The 19,452-nt window shown below is 42.0% G+C and overlaps 1 protein-coding gene and 1 pseudogene across 2 annotated transcripts in view; one reads left to right on the top strand and one right to left on the bottom strand.

Annotated features, from left to right (window-relative positions):
- Positions 1-86: 86 nt before the first annotated feature.
- On the bottom strand, positions 87-7,155 carry LOC128779058 (striatin-3-like; annotated as a pseudogene).
- Positions 7,156-11,335: 4,180 nt separating this feature from the next.
- Positions 11,336-19,452, top strand: part of BMS1 (BMS1 ribosome biogenesis factor) — a 47,200-nt gene continuing 39,083 nt past the window's right edge. The window contains exons 1-4 of one of the 2 annotated variants that reach the window (XM_019445027.2): positions 11,336-11,465; positions 13,005-13,214; positions 14,163-14,353; positions 15,980-16,059. In XM_019445027.2, coding sequence (XP_019300572.2) covers positions 13,039-13,214; positions 14,163-14,353; positions 15,980-16,059 — 447 coding nt within the window. In that variant the 5' untranslated portion in view covers positions 11,336-11,465; positions 13,005-13,038. Of the gene's footprint in view, positions 11,466-12,074; positions 12,097-13,004; positions 13,215-14,162; positions 14,354-15,979; positions 16,060-19,452 lie in introns of those variants that run through there. The other variant, XM_019445031.2, reaches the window with a different exon arrangement.

Genomic DNA, 19,452 nt, shown 5'->3' with positions numbered 1-19,452 from the left:
CAATACACTTAGCATCAGAACCCATTAAAAAATGACTAGCCGCCTCCAGGTAGAAACGTGATTGGTTCAGCCGGTTCTGTGCCCTCCCCTGCACCTCAAGTTTCTTCATCTCCATCACCGTCTTCAGCAGTCCCTAAAAAATCAGATTCTTTCAGTTCTTCCTCAGTATCAGGATCATTAGGTCAGTAGCAAAACCTTCATTACCTATTTCGTGTTTATTCGTCTGACATTTGTCTTTTCTTTCTGGGATGCCTTCAGTCATGCCATTATCGTCTTCTTCATCACTCTCATCAGCATTTTCTAAGAAACAGTGTCTCAGGAACACCACCAAAAGACCGTTGGATTTGTCCCTTTTTCTTAGAAGACTCACCTCCATTCAGGTGAGTCCATTCCTCCATTTGGTTCTGAATTTGTCCAAGTAATGACCTTACCTGCTGACACTGTACATAGAATGTATCTGTGTAACCTGCTTCCTGAAGATGTTATCGTAACAGCTGGCTGCCTTGCTTCCACTCTAACTGGATCTTCTGAGGTTCTATGGGAGCCTCTGTATCTTTGATTTGTTCTGATTCAAAAGATAGCATTTTCAAACCATCATGGCTCAGTTTTGTGCCATATTTTAATTTGTGATATTTTACCCTTTCTTGTTTTAGTGCACATGCTAACACCTTTCTTCTAAGTACTTCATGTTTTCTTGATCTTTTCTTTCTCCTTGCAAAAATGCTATCTGGGTTTGCAGCGTGGCCCATTTCCACCTCCGAGTGTTTCCATTCTATCTTCAGACAAACCCACTAGAGCTGGATATAGGGCACCATCCCCAGATGGAGTACTGTTGTGTCTGGGACACAGGGCCCTTTCCTTTACCCACTCCCTCTGAGAAAGGCTCATGTTTCTCCTAGGTCCCAGGTCCCTCCTGCTACCAGGGCCCAGGGTGAGATGCCTACAGCTAGAGGGAGGGTGGCCCTGTGCTGGCCAGGGTAGAGGCCAGTTGGGAGAGGAGTAGGGAGGGAGGTCATTGCTATACCTGCTGTGAATCAGAGCAAGGAGCTGCTGGCAGCTGCCATTATAGGCCCTTGTCCGTCTGCTTAAGCAGGCTTTTGTAAAAATATAGAAATTGAGAAGCTGATTCTAAAATTCATATGGAAATGTAAAGGGCCTAGAATAATGAAAACAACTTTGAAAAACAAGAACAAAGAGGATTAAGAGTTCCTTGTTTCGAGGGATGCCTGGCTAACTCAGTTGGTTTATACATCCGACTTCTGCTCAGGTCATGATCTCAGGTTTGTGAGTGTGAACCCTGCATCAGGCTCTGTGTTAACAGCTCAGCCTGGAGCCTGCTTCAGATTCTGTGTCTCCCTCTCTCTCTGCCCCTCCCCTGCTCACTCTTTTTCTCTTTAAAAAAATAAATAAACATTAAAAAATAAATAAAAAGAAAAGATTTCCTGGTTTTGAGTTTTGTAAAGCTACATCAATCAAGACAGGGTGGTAGTGGCATAAATGTTGACAAATATATTACTTGGACAGAAAACAGAGCGCAGAAATAGACCAGAATATATATGGAGAACTGTATGAGCAAAATGCAAAGGCAATTCAATGGAGAAAGGGTAGTATTTTCCACAAATGGTGTTGGAACATTTAGATATTCTTATGCAAAAAACCCTTAGATCTTTACCTTTTACAATATAAAAGTTAGATAAAAATGGATACAGACCTAAGTGTTAAACCTAAAAGTATAAAACTTACAGAAGAAAACAAAGGAGGAAGTGTTTGTGATCTTGGGTTGCACAAAGCTATCAAAATAAATTTTGTGGTTGTTCCAAGTTTTGGGGTTGTTTGTTAAATGGCAATAAGCAGAACAGTAAATTTAATAGTCTCAAGGCTGCTTCAGGAAAGACCAACACCAGTGGATTAGGCACCATTATTTAGACCCACATGACTACTGTGGGTCTGCAGTATAATTGTCTCCATCAAGTGCAGATCTAAATATAATTTAGATCTCATCATTAAGGTATCCAAAAGATCTCATCATTAAGGTATCCAAAAGATTCTGGATTACTTATAAAATATTGACAACTTATTGAATGAAAACAGATGTACTCATTGATAGAGCAAATGCACGGACTTTTTTTCATATTATATCTGAAGCCCCTTTGATGTCCCCTAGACCAAGCCACGTGAGTATGGGGAGATAGCTATGTAGTGAAATTAAGGGAGATAGGTATCTTCCAGAAGGGAGGCCTGCCAGAAGCCCCAGGGTGATGGTACTTGTTTCCATGCCCTAGAGAAGCAGGTCCCTGTGATGATTAATTTTATGTGTCAATTTGGCTGGGCCACAGAATTGAGGTATTTGGTCAAATATTATTGTGGACGTTTCTCTGAGAGTGTTCTGGGTGAGATTTACATTTAAATTGGTGGAGATTGAATAAAGCAGATTGCTCTCCTGGTTGGGCCTCATCCAATCAATTGAAGGCCTGGGTTTAAAAGGAATTCTCCAGAAGACTGCCTTCAGAGTTCATCTGCAATATTGGCTCCTCTTGGTTTTCAAGCAGATAGCCCTCAGACTCAAACTACAACTCTTTCCTTAGTCTCCAGTCTGCCAGCCTCCTTCATCAGATTTTGGACTTGCCAAGCCTCCAAAATCACATGAGCAGATTCCTTAAAATAAATCCTATTACCTCTATCTCTGTATGTATGTACTCTTGGTTCTGTTTCTCTGGAGAACCCTGACTAATACTGTCTCCTAGGATGGTCTTTCTTTGAGGGAGGCATGATCATAGGATGGTGCAAAAGTTTCCAGCCTAGGCGTTGGGTATTAACACATCACCATCTTTTGACTCTCTCTCCCTGGATTTTTGAAAATCCTCTCATCATCTATTATATCCACATATATTTCTCTCCAGCATATGCTCAGGCCTTATGAAACCCCCTTGACTAAACAGAGGAGCATTGAGGAGAAAAATCTAAATAGTGGTGTCTGAAGCACCTGGGTGGTTCAGTCATTTAAGCTTCTGACTTCGGCTCAGGTCATGATTTCACAGCTTGTGAGTTCGAGCCCTGCATCAGGCTCTGTGCTTATGGCTCAGAGCCTGGAGCCTGCTTCAGATTCTGTGTGTGTGTCTCTCTCTGCCCCTCCCCTGCTCATGCTCGCTCTCTTAAGAATAAATAAACATTAAAAAAATTAAAAAAAATAGTGGTGTCTGGTGAAAAAGAGAATGTATATTGGGAAGCAAGTAACACAGGGTAGATGCAAGTTGGGGGCCTAACTTCCATTGCAGATGCCATGTAATTTCATGCCCATGGAAATCTCCTCTTTGATGTCTTTACTTAGATTCTATTTTCTAATTGGCAAGTATAAATTTTTTTAAGCACAATATTATGTGGTTATTTTAAGGGGGAAAATAAAGTTTTGTGCTGGGGTCCTGGGGTTCTAGCATTTCAGCTCTGGAGAGGATTGGCACTAGAAAGGTTATCACACCTTAGCTACATGAGCCTGTGATCAATACTTATGTGAAAAGATTTTTCTGAAGGTGGAGATTTTGTTCATAGATATTCATATATAATGAATGTTCTAAGAACAGTTAGGGATAGAGAGATGAAAATGACACTATCCCTACCCACCTTACCTTATGTTTTAGCTTTTTTTTTTTTTTTTTTAATTTTTTTTTTCAACATTTTTTTATTCATTTTTGGGACAGAGGGAGACAGAGCATGAACGGGGGAGGGGCAGAGAGAGAGGGAGACACAGAATCGGAAACAGGCTCCAGGCTCCGAGCCATCAGCCCAGAGCCTGACGCGGGGCTCGAACTCACGGACCGCGAGATCGTGACCTGGCTGAAGTCGGACGCTTAACCGACTGCGCCACCCAGGCGCCCCTGTTTTAGCTTTTAAACCATAGCAGGAGAATGTAGTTGTGAACTAAATGGATAAGAGAAAAAAAATCACACTCAACTGAAGGAGCCAGACTGTCACTCCTGAGTCATTCAACACCTAACCCTAACTTCTCCCTTTAACACCCCAAGGTAAGAGAAGGGCAAGAGATGTTCTCCAAGTTTTCTAGGTGATTAGATTGTATTTGACGCATGTATTTAGGGCTAAGAAGAAGCTGGGTACCAGGTGTGCATTTATAATTCTATATGGTCTAAATAGAAATCTACTAAATTGGTTTTGTGCATTTTTTCTTAGCTACAGAGAAAAAGTCTTATTTCCCGTATTTTACTAAGGTTGTCACTGTTTCCATATTTATACAGTTTTTGAAATTAATTGTAAATATTGGTCATTAGGAGAGGTAGAGATTCAGGTCTGGCCAACGCTTGTGTTGCCACGACTGCCAGAAGAATCTTTGCAGTATGTGGCTCTCCCCCACCACCAACATTAGTCTCAGGTGAGGACACCCCAGCATTAGGGCTGCAGACTCAGCCCACAGTCTAGCCACACCAGCTGCAAGGACATCTTGGAATGCTGGCTCTGACTTCATCTCAGGAAAGCACAACATGTAGTGGGGGGAACTCCCAGACATGAAAAGTGGACAAAAGAAGTACACAGCCCCAAAGCTGGACAAATGTCCCTACATGAACTGCAGAGAATTTGGGAGCCAGTGTAACCATCTCATTAAGAACTATAAAAGTGTGAGGGGCACCTGGGTGGCTCAGTTGGTTAAGTATCTGACACTTGATTTCAGCTCACGTCATCATCTCACGGTCCATGAGATCGAGCCCCACTTTGGGTTCTGTGCTGACAGTGTGGGGCCTGCTTGAGATTCTCTTTCTCTCTCTCTCAAAATAAATAAGCTTTAAGAAAAACAAGATAATAATGGTGTGGGAAAATTTGACATAGAATTTCATACCTAAACAAATCATAGTTCCAGTTTTCCATTATTTTCACAATTTTTTCTTTAAATACATCACTTGTATTTGTTTGCAAAGCAAACATTTTAGTAGCAATACTTACAGTATAGCCAAAATGTTTTCCTGAAGAAGAACAAATAAACCAAACATCAATTTTTTTTTAAATTCAATAGATTGTCCCTCGTAGGAGAAACCAAGATTTTCTCAGACATCCAATGACTCAAAAGAAATGACACATAAACAAGCAGAATAATTGTTGAATGAGAAACATTATGTTTGAAAAGCCAATGACATAAACATGGGATGGGGCTAGCATTAGGTCAGCAAACCAATAAAACCATTAATGGGAGAAAGTGTGTGCTAACAAGTCTAAGTAAAGTGTGCTAGTTTGGAAGGCTTCACAATGCCAAACTACAAAAGAAATATTTTAAAGGAAACGATAGAAGAACTAAAATAAGGAATGTAACAGCCCAATGTAAATCAAGAGAGAACAGGAAATTGAAGGATAGTGCTGTAAAATACAAGAGAACAAAGAATTAGCTTTTCATAAAAATTGGTCAAAGGTTACTATTCTTATTGCGTGGGTGAGAGAAATTGATGATAAGGATGTTTAGGAAATATTTAAAGATGCTCTATTACAGAATGTGATTGTTTTTCTTCTAAATTAGATGTGCATATCTCAATGACCTGGGGGATATATAATTTAAATAACCAAGACTGAGCTGTACCCTAGACTATTTTAATGAGAATTTCAGATAAAAGAGACAAAGAGACACGTGGATTGTCAAAAGAAAAGAAAAAAAAAAGCTCCTCAGATGATTCTGATGACTACCCCCTTACGTACAATGAGTCTAAAAACAGTCACTGTAATTTACAAAATAAAATATCAAGAGTCAAGGTCAGTCAGGCAAAAGGAAAGCATAAAAAAGTAGAACATACAAAATTGGTCTGGTAATATGTGAAATGTAATAGGAAGTAATAATAGAACATATATATTAATATATCATTGATTTTTTTATATATCAGTTATATATACATACATAAAATATATTTGGGAATCCAATCTTCTGAGCTCATGTCTCCAAGGACTATGTATGATGCCTGAGCTCTCGTCAGGTGGTGAAATCTAGTGTTGAAGAGCAAGCTGGCAGGCCTTCACCGCATAAAATGTGCTCTGCTTCAGACCTACATGCACCTGATCAGAGGCCGAGGGGCCCTAGGCTGCTTCTCGGAGGAACGAAGCAGCTGGAAGGGCACACCTGGATGTCCCTCCTGGGTGCTCCCCAAATAAGTGGTGGTTTTCTCTCTTGATTTATTTCTACTTCATTTTTGTAGGTATCCATAACGTGTCTGCTCTTTTCAACAAGGCTGTGGGGTCCCTAAAGGCAGGGCTGTCCCTATGGCTTCTAGATCATCAGAGCCTGGTACCCAGTGGGCATTCATGGATATTATTAGGATGAAAAGGGGGAGCAGGGGCCTGGTGGGGCCATGGCCAAAATGCACAGCTCCACCTGACTGGTCATGGCCCACCTCTCTCTTTCCTTTAGATTCATCCAGGCTCCCAGAGGCAGCAGGCCTGATGCCACCTCGCACACACTCTGGCAGGTGACTTTGCCCTGAGTCCTCCTATCCTAGCACTTCTCACGGTGTGCCCTGGTGGGCAGCTCGCTGGAGAAAGCAAGGGCTCTGGGTTAAGCAAGAGAGCTCGGGGTTATAGTACTGAAGAACAAAGCGGTGTTCAGACTCTCTTAGTCTTGCTCTTCTCTCTACAAACTGGATATGCTGCTTAACTAAGGACTGCAGAGGAGAATTGGACCCCTAGAGCTGCTGGACCTGCCCCCTGTGGCCTGAGTCATGGTGCGTGTCCAGGTGTCTGAACCTGACTGTGTATGAATGTGCACAGCTCTTGTGAGCACCTGCCTGCCCTCACCTACCTGACAACTTAGGACCTGAGGCCAGTGCAGCTGCGTGACCTGCCTCCCACAGTGAATGACAGGGCGTATTATGGAGGCCAGATCCACGCCTCATTCCCAGCAGGTGCAACTGAGGAGAGAAGGCCAAGGCCACTGAAAGATAAATTGTGCAGCTAGGAGCATTTGGCTGGCTTCTGCTGCATCCAGGAAATGGTTCTTACTGGCTCCTGGTCATCCTTTGTGCCACAGAGAAGAATTTGGTAAGCCAAAATTATGGGCAGGACCTGAGTCTCCAAGATCAACAGGATAGGCAACACATCCACAAAGGCAGGGACTCCTGGAAACCCGAAATCCTGTAGACTGGTGGCTCTCAATGCTGGTCCCAGGACCAGCAGCATCAGCTTCACCTGGGAACTTCTTAAAATGCAAATCCTTGGGCCCTACCCAAGCACTTCTGAATCAGAACTCCAATGGGACTGTCAATCTATGTTTTTTTTTTTAATTTTTTTTTAACGTTTATTTATTTTTGAGAGAGACAGAGACAGAATGCGGTGGGTTAGGGGCAGAGAGAGAGGGAGACACAGAATCCGCAGCAGGCTCCAGGCTCCGAGCTGTCAGCACAGAGCCTGAGGCAGGGCTTGAACCCACAAACCGTGAGATCATGACCTGAGCTGAAGTCGGATGCTCAACCGACTGAGCCACCCAGGCACCCCTGTCAATCTATGTTTTAATGAGCCCCACAGGAGATTCTGATGTGTGCTAGATTTGAAGACCATGGCCCTAGAGCATCCTCTTACTCACTGTGGCCATCAGCTCTTCCAATTCCACCTCCCCAAGTCCTCCAGCCTGTTTTTGAAATTGCTCTCATGAAGCTTGCCTTGAGTTTACAAGTAAGGAGCCCCAAGGAGTAGTGCTTGTCCTGTACTGACTTCTATCACCCTGAGCACTTCTCCTTACCAGGGATACAAGTCCTTTTCTTGCAAATGGAAGACCCACAAAGTAGAGATGGTTTTGTCCTTCGTGCACAGCATCTTTATGCTGCCATAGAGACTGAGCTGGTGGCCACATAACCTGACGCACTTTGTCTGGGTGCCCCTGCCTGACCATAGCGTGCTCATGGTAAACTTTGAACACAGTCATCCCACTGAGAAGAACTGGCCCAGAAATCATCCAGTGAAGCCATGCTCAACCTTAGCTGTTTCCGTGAAGTTGAACAGCCTGACCTCAATAAGCTGACATGAATAAGGACCTCACTTACTGTTGTCCATTCTCCCAGGTCTGCCTCTGTGCGCTAGGGATGCCCTGCCTCATGCCTGGCCCACTGCCCAGAAGGCCTGCCCAGCGCTGGATACCTGCTCCTCTTCCTGTAGGAGAACTCCTGAGAATTTTAGAAGTAGACTTTGGAAAACTTTAATCTGGGCTATGGTAGGCTTTCATGGGTCCAGAAATGTGTGAAATTTTAACAACTGTATATGAGGGTGAAAAAGTGAATTTTTCTGGACATGCATAAAATTCTCCAAGGGATCTATTGCCCCCAGTAGGCTAAGAACCGCTTTCTGTAAGAGCCCCTCAGCAATCTCTGGAAGGTTCCTAAATATAAATGGGTAATCTTAATCCATAATTAAGTATTAAAGGGAAAGAAAAATGGGCAAAGAACCTAAAATGGCAATTTATTGACTAAAAAAAATACATGACTTGTAAACATGAATAGAATATACATTCTGAAAATACACAAAGCCCAAGTGTATGGCTCAATAATTACAAAGTCAACAACCTAGAAACTAGCACCAGATGAAGAAACAGAACACTCACTACTAGGCACTCCAGAGCTGTCTGCAAGACCCCTCCCACTCATATATTCCCCTCCTCTACAAAAGGAACAATTATCCTGACTTCCATTGCCATATGTCAATTCTGCCTAGTTTCAGACTATATAAATAGGAACATATATGTTCTCCTTTGTGTCTGGCTTCTTTTGCTAAATATCATCTATATTGTTGCTCATGGTAGTTTATTTTCATTGTTACATATTATTCCATTGTATCAGTATAGTTTAGTCATGCTTCTGCTGATGGACTTTTGGCTTTTTCCCAGTTTGGACAATGCTATGAACACTCTTGTACATGTCTTTTTTTAAAAAAAAATTAAATTTATTTATTTATCTTAGAAAGACAGCAGAGAAGGGGCAGAGAGAGAGGGGGGAGAGAGAATCCCAAGCAGGCTCCACACAGTCAGTGCAGAGCCCTACTTGGGGCTCAGTCTCATGAAACAAGAGATCCTGACCTGAGCCAAAATCAAAAGTTGGACGTTTAACTGACTGAGCCACTCAGGTGCCCTGCAGTTGCATTTTGAAGGTAGAGTTAATAGGAATTTCCTGATAGGTTGGATATGGAGGCTAGAAAAAGAGAGGAGACAAGGATGTGTCTGAAGTGTTGGGCCTAATCAACTTCATGGCTAGAACAGTCATCAACTGAGATAAAAAACTGGACGGCCAGTTTGAGAGAGATCATGGGTTTTCTTTGGGCATGTTACATTTGAAATGTCTATTATACATCCAAATAGATATGTGAGGGAGGCAGCTGGGGTTCAAGAAAGAGGTCTGAGTCATTGATATAAATATGGGAGTTGTTGGCAAATGATGGTGTATTTTAAAGGTCTAATTAGGAAAAAGAAACTACACTGTAATTTGAACAGGGAGAGTTTACATTAAAACTTACTAGCTACAACAGGGGATTGGAGCAATGGGGTATGGGCTAGTAAGAAGAGAACTCTAAAGAATATTAAGAATAGCAGATTTGAGGAGTAGCTACTACCCTAGGACAGAGATAGAGGGCCCAGGAACAATCCCACTCCTCACCCCCAACCTCCATCTGTGGAGAGCTAGACCTCATTGAAGGGGTATGGCCATGGCCCACTGGTGTCAGGGTGGTCCCTATGATGCTGCACCACTGGAACTTGGAAATCCCTCTCCGGGTGCTACGGAAAAGGTAAGTGTCTCAGGGGAGTCACTCCATGACAAAAATTCCAGGAGGTGGAGGAACGTGGAGAAAGAGTGGGGCACTGCTGGCCACCAGATACTGGAGGAGCTGGCCCTGGAGAAATGACCCATCTACAGAATCCTGACCAAGGAGCAGAGCAGGACCAGAAAGCTTGCTCCTACAAGGTCTCTCCACTGCCCTCTACTGACAAAACTTAACATATATGCCAGCGTCAAAGGAAAAATGTTTGCGAAGTAGGCAATGAAGAATGAATTTGTAGCCGAGATACATTAACTGATACAGGTGACATGTAAAATCACACCACATAATGAGATCACCTAGGAAATAAGTATAGACACAAAAGAAGACCAAAGGCTGAGCCCTGTGGGTTGTCTTTAACTTAAGCATGTCAGGTAGGAGTGGAAGAATCTTCAGCAAAGGCTACTGAGAAGGAGCAGCCAAGATTGTTGGTGGTGTGCTGGGCGCAGAGAATCTAATAGAGAATAGGAGGAGAGAAACTGGAGAACATATTGACAATTCTTTTGTGAAATTTTGCTACAAAGGGGCACGGAGAAAAGGTGTGGTGTCTGTTACAGAAAATGGAACCGAGAGGAGTTTGTTTTGGAAGAGGAGAGAAATAGCTGCATATTTTATGATGATGGGAATGGTCCAGTAAAAACTGATGATGTTTGTCACTTCCCTGAGTCTGTTGGTGCTGGCAAAACCCGGGAATTACAGCACTAAAGAAGTCCGAGAGGGGCTCCTGGGTGGCTCAATCGGTTGGGCGTGGACTTCGGGTCAGGTTGTGATCTCACGGCTTATGAGGTCTAGTCTAGCATCGGCTTTGTGCTGACAGCTCAGAGCCTGGAGCCTGCTAGGATTGGGTGTTCCTCTCTCGCTCTGCCCCTCCCCCGCTTGTACTCTGTCTCTCTCAAGAATAAATAAAACATTAAAAAAAAAAGTCTGAGAAATGGTCAGCCCTTGTTATCTTTAAAAAATTTGTTTTTAAATGTTTTTATTTTTGCGACACAGAGAGACAGAGCATGAGGAGGGGAGGGGCAGAGAGAGACGAGACACAGAATCTGAAGCAGGATCCAGGATCTAAGCTGTCAGCACAGAGCCCAACGCAGGGCTTGAACTTACGGACTGTGAGATCATAACCTGAGCTGAAGTCGGACGCTTAACCGACTGAGCCACTCAGGCGCCTCCAGCTCTTGTCATCTTTAACGAAGGGCAGGCAAATATGTCAGAGAGACTCCCAACCGTGGGATATTCCATTAGGCCACGGAGAGACGCGATGCCATTGGCATTTAGAGGGGACGGGTGCCGTGACTCCGGTTGACCAGGACTAAATATATTACTTCGTCTTTCATCCTGCACCAACGAACGAACTCCAGGCCGCACTGTCAGCACAGCCTCCGGGGATCCCGGGCGAGCGGGATGCATGGGACTCTAAATCCCAGTATTTGCAGTGCGGCGGCTGTCCCCGCCAGACAGGAAGCGCGGCGGCGCGGGCGTGGCTTCAGGTTGGATCGCAGCGCGCAGTCGTCTCCTGCGCCCCTCCTCAGCCAATCAGGAGCCTTCCTTCAGGCTTTTCCCAGACTCGCCCTTGCGTCGGTCTCTTTCTTTTGCCTCTCTGTTTCCTGCCGGCGTGTTTAGTCCGCGCGTAGGGCGCATTTCCGTTTCCGGCGCTGTCCATGCGGACTTGAGAAGAAGCAGTTGTGAACCCGGTAACGGCCGCGGGTTAGGGGAGGTGGCGGTGGTGGGGTCCCGGGACCTGGGGTTCTAAGAGCTTTGCTAGTCGCACTTGGCGAGGTCCTTCAGGACAGTCTTTGCCCCCGAAGAGCGCCTCAGGCGCTCAGGTGGAGAGTCACAAGTCGTACCTGCCGGAGACTTGCTGCGGGGTCGTTGGGAATGGCTGAATGAATTCGTGCGGAGAGTCGGCACAGGGTAGGGAGGTGACTGGGAGAAGTGAGAAGTTTTTTCTTGGCGGGGTAATCCTAGCAGGTGGCTCAGACCTGAGCTACATCTGTTGATTCCCAGTTGTGCTTTTCCCATCCCTCTCCGCCTCCCTCCACCCCGTCCTGAAAGTGCGAAAAGTGTCAGTACAAGTTCGGGACCAAAACAAGGTAGAGGAGAAAAATAATGCCCCGAAATCACATAGCTGTTTAGTTTCAAAGCGTTCCCTGAACTCGGCTCCCCTCACTCCTGGGTAGTGTTTCTTGCTGGTATATACGTGGACTTTCTGTTTGCGCTGGTGCGTGCCCGTGGGAAATCTCTGATCGCCTAAGTGCAGCCTTCTGACTTCGCCCTTACTGTGTGGCATGGAAGATAGTGGTTTGGATTTCTTTTGCTAGTCAGGTAACAGCTGTAGTCCCCTCCTGGCAAAATGCCTCGTACATCATAGGCAGACACGAGTATTTATTGAGCTGAAATTAATTCAGTGCCTTAACTGAGTGAAGAGACTTTTTGTTTTGTTTTAATTAACCAAGCGCTCAGATTGTATACAGCCTGGTTTCCTTAAAAAGCTCACTAAATCTGGTGGTTCTCATTAATGGGCCATGAATTCCGGGATGCTCAGAAATCTTTGTAAGGGTTTCTGCAAATCCGTGTGGTCTCCAGGCATCCTCCACAACCAGCCATATCTTACACATGTAGATGTTACTGTTTTTGTTTAAATGTATATACGTGATTATTATAATTTAAAAATTTTACAGTATCAACAGGTACTAGAAAGTAACACTGCTATCATGTTGGAGGTTCATTAAAATGCTTTAAGTTTTAAAAAGAAAATGTCTTCAAAATACTTTAAGTTTGGAAACCACTTCATTAGTCCAATTGATATTAGGTGCTGAGCTGTCCAGTATGGTATCTACTAGTCACATATGGCTATTTAAATTTAGAATGGAATTAACTAAAATTATATACAATTTCAATGTTTCAGTTTTACTGGATACATTTTAAATTCTCAAAGCCACATGTGGTTAGTGGCCACTGTGAAAGTATAGATATAATGGAGTATTTGCATCATTGAAGAAATGGGCAGTTGATATAGACACTTAAGATGAATAAAAAGTAATTTAAGCAGAAATAACTAACAGATCTAATTCTAGCATAACAGAGAAATGAAATTAGGGATAGTATTAAGCAGTTTCTATCCTTGTGTGAACACATATCTCTTCCTAAAGAAATAAATGAAATTTACTCTTTTTCCTTGGGTGTTGTCTGGATTGTAAAATTCTTCCCCCATCCCTGCCTCATCAATGTAGGTTAGAGTTACTTGTGAATTGGTAAAAAGCCACTATGGAGACTAAGGACCAGAAGAAACACAGAAAGAAAAACAGTGGGCCCAAAGCTGAGAAGAAGAAGAAACGGCATCTGCAGGATCTCCAAATTGGAGATGAGGAAGATGCCCGGAAGAGAAACCCCAAAGCCTTTGCAGTACAGTCTGCTGTGCGGATGGCTCGATCCTTTCACAGGTATGTTTAGCTGGGGTCTAGCTGTTTTTCCATTTTTCCTTTTTATTTTTATTTATTTTTAAGGTTTTATTTATAATGAGAGAGAGACAGCACAAGTGAGGGAGGGGCAGAGAGAGATAGAGATAGAGAGAGAGAGAGAGAGAGAGACAGAGTGAGAGAGAATCCCAAGCTGGCCCCACACTGCCAGGGCAGAGCCTGATGTGGGGCTCGAACCCACAAAGCTGTGAGATCATGACCTGAGCCGAAACCAAGAGTCGGACACTTAACCGACTGAGCCACCAAGGTGCTTCCCCAGATGATGCTTGGATTCCTGAGTCTGTAACAGCTTTGAAGGACATGAAGATACATGCGATATTCCTTTTACTAAAATGGGAACATGTAGTCTTCCCTGTGGAAGCCACTTTGCCTCCAGTATCAGCCTGTTGATTGGCTTTTTTTTGCCCAAGAGAAAAGCTTCTGAGTTTTTCTTTATAGAATTTGTTTGTTCTGTAGTAATAGGTGTGCTTGTGTTTTTTTCTGAATTTGTTTCATATAACTCATAGTAATGAGTAGCTTTATTTAATGAGTCCTTATTATATGCGAGGCAGTGTACTTTAAACATTGCTGAATTAAATTCTCCTTATAGGAGAGCCAAATTTAACTTGAAAGCCTCTGCTGCTATTCATTGTGATCTTCTGCCTGCATGTTTACCTTTTTTTTTTAAACTATTACAGTCATCTAGTAAAACAATTAGATTTAAGTTGTGGTTAGTTTTCAGTACTTTGTATGGTCGAAGTCAGTTTGTTACGTATTTACTGAAGGGGTCATTTGGATTGGGCCTAGAAGTTAACCAATTAGTAGTATCCATGTTGTCTGTTCTGCTGTCTTTTTAAAAATCTTTATTTATAAGGATGATGTCCTTCATATTTTGAAAGTGGATTTACTTTTTTTTTTTCTTGTTACAAATAGGACTCAGGATTTGAAGACCAAAAAGCATCACATTCCGGTGGTTGATCGAACTCCATTAGAGCCCCCACCAATAGTGGTAGTGGTGATGGGGCCTCCAAAAGTTGGAAAGAGCACTTTGATCCAGTGCCTAATTCGGAACTTCACTAGGCAGAAACTGACAGAGATCAGAGGCCCTGTTACGATCGTGTCAGGTAGGAGCGTGCTACCCCAGGCTGATATGGCATATGTTGTCTGAGGGACAGGCTTGGCTTTGTTGAACATTTCTAAATGTTAAAGTAATATTGTCACTTCATATTACCTCTCTTGTGCTGAGTTGGCTATAGCTTCAGAAAAGGATAGATTCCCAAAAATAATAATGATGTAGATGTATACCCTATTCTCACTGCTACATGGATTTGCTATCTATGAAAGGTTTGGCAGGCCTGGGCACCCTGGGTTGGTCCTGGTGACCACCTTCTTTTAACAGGGAGTGAGTATCTCTAGTATGTCAGGCATACTTACTCGCCCTCATGAAGCCACATTGTTACGGAAGTGAGGGAGTTTTCCTCTCTTTTTCTGTGAGAATCTGCCTGCTCTGGGAGATGGTGACATTTCTGTTTGAGGGAAAGTGAAACACATTCCCAAAATGTCAGTGGAAGAATCTAAGATTTCTTTGTTGGTGGTGGTGTTGGTGTTTTAAAGATTTTATTTTTAAGTAATCTCTTTACCCAACATGGGGCTCAAACTCACAACCCTGAGATCAAGAGTCGCACACTCCACCTACTGAGCCAGCTAGGTGCTTCTGAAATTCTTACTGTAGCAGTAATGTAGTTGGATTGAGATTTTTCTTTATCTTAAAGGCATTTCTATCATTTTAACTGATTTTTTTTTCTTTCTTACTGTTTTTTTTGTTTGTTTTGTTTTTGTTTTTGTTTTAAGTAAACTCTACCCCCATTGTGGGGCTTGAACTCATGACTCTGAGATCAAGAGTTGCATGCTCTGGCTAAATCAGCCAGGTGCCCCATTTTTTTTTTTTTTTTTTAATTTTTTTTTCTTTTTTGAGAGAGAAAGAGGGCACAAGTGAGTGAGGTGCAGAGAGAGAGAGAGAGAGAGGCAGGGGGAGAGAATCCCACAAGGGATAGTGAGAGAGAGGAGCAGGGCTCACCCAGAGTGGGGCTCATGTTCACTAGAAGTGGGGTTCGAGCTCACCTGAAGCTGGGCTTGTGCTCATCCGATGTGGGGCTCGTGCTCACCTACAGCAGGGCTTGAACTCACAAACTGTGAGGTCATGACCTGAGCTGAAATCAGATGCTTCATAATTGAGTCACCCAGACACCCTAATTTTTTTTTAAGTAATCTCTAACTCCAACTTGGGGCTCAAACTCCTGACTCCGAGATCAAGAGTAGCAGACTGATTTCTTTTAATTTAGAAATAACGATTGTTCCATGAAGATTCTGTTACATTAGGTTTGAGGATGTTTTTAGCTATAGTGAGAACATGGGAAACTTTGATAAAGAATGAAATGTTGGCCTGCTGCTGAACAGCAGGATCACGGTCAGCATGAAGCTTTCTTGTCTGTCCATTCCACTCAGAATTTTCCCTATTTGAGCACTTTATTCTTGTACATAGACTTTTGGTATTATTTATAATTAAAGAATGTAGATAGCAAGAAAACGAAGGTGGAATTTATTAGTTTTCTCTCATAAAATTGAACTTCTGGCATACTTTCTGTAAGTGTGTATGGTACTTTACTGGATACAATTTAAAATAGTAATTAGAGTTAATAGCTACATTTTTTCCAAGATTTTTTTAGAAGGAAACTTTTTGTCTTTTATAGGTAAAAAGCGCAGACTTACCATCATTGAATGTGGGTGTGACATTAATATGATGATTGATCTGGCTAAAGTGGCAGATTTGGTAAGTCAGTAGGGACAGTCTGAATTTCTGAGGAGGACTTAACAACAGTGTGTTAGATTATTTTATGTGAAGGAAAGAAAGGCTTATGATTATTAAAGGAATGATGAGTCTAATCAGGGATACCATAGATGTGTTTGAATTGATGATGATGATATTATTATAATAAAAATGGAATATGCACATTGAAATGTTTTCTCAAATCTAAAAGCAAATTACAGAGAAACCATTTAATGATCATTGCTAATTAAGATATACAGATAGACATACTGACATACAAATATATAATAGTAAATACTATTTCTTGGACTCTTATGAGGCACTGTGCTAACACCTTTCTGGAAATTTAGTTCATCTAATCCCCCAGTGTGCCCTGGAGGTAAGTAGGTATTTTCTCTAGTTTTCATAGGATGAAATGGAGGTCCTAGAAGTTAAGTAGTTTGTCTGAGGATGGGGACTCTGCTCTTGATAGTGCCAGAACCTTTGTTCTTTTTTCTTTTTAGTTTTTTTTTTTAATTTATTTATTTTGAGAGAGAGAGAGAGAGAGCGCGCATGCACAAGTGAGTTGGGAGTGGGGCAGAGAGAGAGGGAGAGAGAGAATCCTAAGCAGGCTCTGCACTGTCAGCACAGAGCCTGACACAGGGCTCGAAACCACAAACCATGAGATCATGACCTGAGCTGAAATCAAGAGTCAGATGCTTAATTGACTGAGCCACCCAGGTGTCCCCAGAACCTCCAGAGTTCCTTGGAGGAGCTCCAAGAGTTGCCTTGGAGAAGTTGTCAGAATTTATGATAAAAAATCTAGACAGTATGCAGCATATGGAAATTGTGTAGCTTTGATTGCATTTAATGGTAATGTTCATTAAGTTCTTTTTTCTTTGAAGTTTATTTATTTATTTTGAGAGAGAGAGAGCAAGCATGATCAGGGGAGGGGAGAAGAGAGATGGAGAGAGAGAATCCTAAGCAGGCTCCGAGCTGTGAGCACAGAGCCTGATGCAGGGCTTGAACCCATGAACCGTGAGATCATGATCTGAGCTGAAATCAAGAGTCCGACGCTTAATTGACTCAGCCACCCAGGTGCCCCCAGAACTTCCATTCTTGATGATTGTGACAAAATAAGTACATGAGTTGCCTTTGAGAAGTTGTCAGAATTTATAATAAAAAATCTAGATAGTATGCAGCATATGGAAATTGTGTAGCTTTGATTACATTTAGTGGTAATGTTCATTAACTTTTTTTTTAAGATTACTTATTTATTTTGAGAGAGAGAGAGAGAGCAAGCATGATCAGGGGAGGGGAGAAGAGAGAGAGAGAGAGAGAGAATCCCAAGCAGGCTCCGAGCTGTCAGCGCAGAGCCTGATGCAGGGCTTGAACCCACGAACCGTGAAATCATGACTTGAGCTGAAATCCAGAGTTGGACGCTCAACCAAGTGTTCCTAGTTACATTTTAAATTAACAAAAATAAATCCAATTTAAAAAAATGTAAGGCCGTATCGATTAGGAAGATTGGAGTAACAGAGGCCTCTTTTTGTTTGTTTTTGGTTCAACAATTTCTGGAAAGCTACTTGGTGACCAAGAGCTACAGATTTTATCCTGTAGCCTAGGAAGTCTTCTAAAATAGAAAATAAAAAGTAATTTAGTGTGAATGTTATAGCTGTGCCATTATAATATCAGAAAACTAAATACCATTCAAATTTTGAATGCTACTATTAATATAATGCTACTATTAATAAAAATAAGTGTTATTGTCGGTAAAAAATAGTATAAACATATTAAATCTTGTGTTTTTGAAATGATTAAAGTAGATTCGCGTATAAGTCATTGTTTTTTGTTTTTTTTCCATTGGTTTGTTTTTCATGTAAAATGTACCAAATCCCTAAGTACAAAAAGCATACGCATATTAAGAAAGATATTTTTCATATACATCTTTTTTTAAGATTTAGGAACCCATGTATTTGGTAAATATTCAAACTATACTACAGGGTACAATGCGTGTTTTTCCTGCTCTGACCCCTGGTCTCTCAGTTTCCCTCAAAGCAGTATTCTGCTAGATATGTATGGAAATATACATGCAACCCTTTTAAAGCACACACTGTTTATTATATACACTGTTCTGTACTTTGCTTTTTTTCATTTAATGTGTCTTAAAGGTATGTAAGTACTGTAGCTCAACTTCATTCTTTTTAAGTATTTCGTTGTATGTACCATAATTTATTTAACTTGTCTTATGTTGATCGCTCTGCTCTGGGTTGTCTGTCATAAAGCCTCCTAAGTCCCAGCAAAGACACATACAGTACCTGGATTTATGTATATGTGCACGTGTGTGCATTGAAGGAATAATACAGGCTTCATTTATCTTTAGTTGACAAGATTGTCCGCTAAAGGACTGTTTGCTACCTATTCTTGTGATTCTACAACGAACCACTTGCCCCTTGGCACGCTTTGGTGTCAGATGGGGTGTGGTGATACTCCACTGCAGGCTCACTCACCTTCAGCCTGGTCCAGTGGCGAGGAAGAACTGCGCCAGCTTGGCCTGCGGTCTGCAGTGGTGGCTGCATTTTCTCGTAGTGCTTGGTGGCCCACCTTCATGTATTTTGTGCTTTTATGACTGTTCCTTAATTTAACCAAAGATAAGTTTTTTCTGGTTTTGTGTGTGTGGTTTTTTGAATTAGCTACAAAAAGGTGAGAACAGAGATGTCTTTAATATGTTTGTTAAAACTGGAAGTTTCTTACTTCTAGAAGAATCAGCTCTGAAGTTATTTTGCATGTTTGAAGAGTCAAAATTTTATTATTATTTTTTAATGTATATTTGTTTTTAAGAGAGAGCCAGCAGGGGAGGGGCAGAGAGTAAGGGAGACAGAGAATCCCAAGCAGGCTCCACACTGCCAGTACAGAACCCAACATGGGGCTCGAACTCACAAACTGTAAGATCATGACCTGAGCCAAAATCAAGAGTCAGGTACTTAACTGACTGAGCCACCCAGGTGCCCCAGAAGAGTCAAAATTTTAAAGATTGTCTTATATGCTTCTATTTTCTTAGCATTCATAACTTTACTATTTTTGGATTAATTCTAAACTGGAAGCTTTTTTTAGTGTCTGAGCAATTGCATGTTACAAATTAACATAGAAGAGTTTTCCTACTGTATATCTCCCAGCAACTTTTTTTTTCCCTCTGTTAGAAGACTGAAACAAAAATGTTTGATTTTCTTATATTTTTGCTATTTTTCATTGATTACCACTTTGTCCCATTTTCTGGATGTCAGAGATCTGTTATTTGGTTTTCCTGTTAGAGACCTGTTATTTGGCTTAAAAATACCTTACACAAAACTTTATTTCTTGAAGTGAGGAATTTTCCAGGTGAGGGGCAAGTTAGACCTAGCTTTTTCTGAGTTATTT

The sequence above is a fragment of the Panthera pardus genome, unplaced genomic scaffold (assembly GCF_024362965.1).
Source record: "Panthera pardus isolate Hobbes unplaced genomic scaffold, ASM2436296v1 HiC_scaffold_22, whole genome shotgun sequence".
NCBI lineage: Eukaryota > Metazoa > Chordata > Mammalia > Carnivora > Felidae > Panthera > Panthera pardus.
This window is presented reverse-complemented; position numbering and strand designations above follow the sequence as displayed.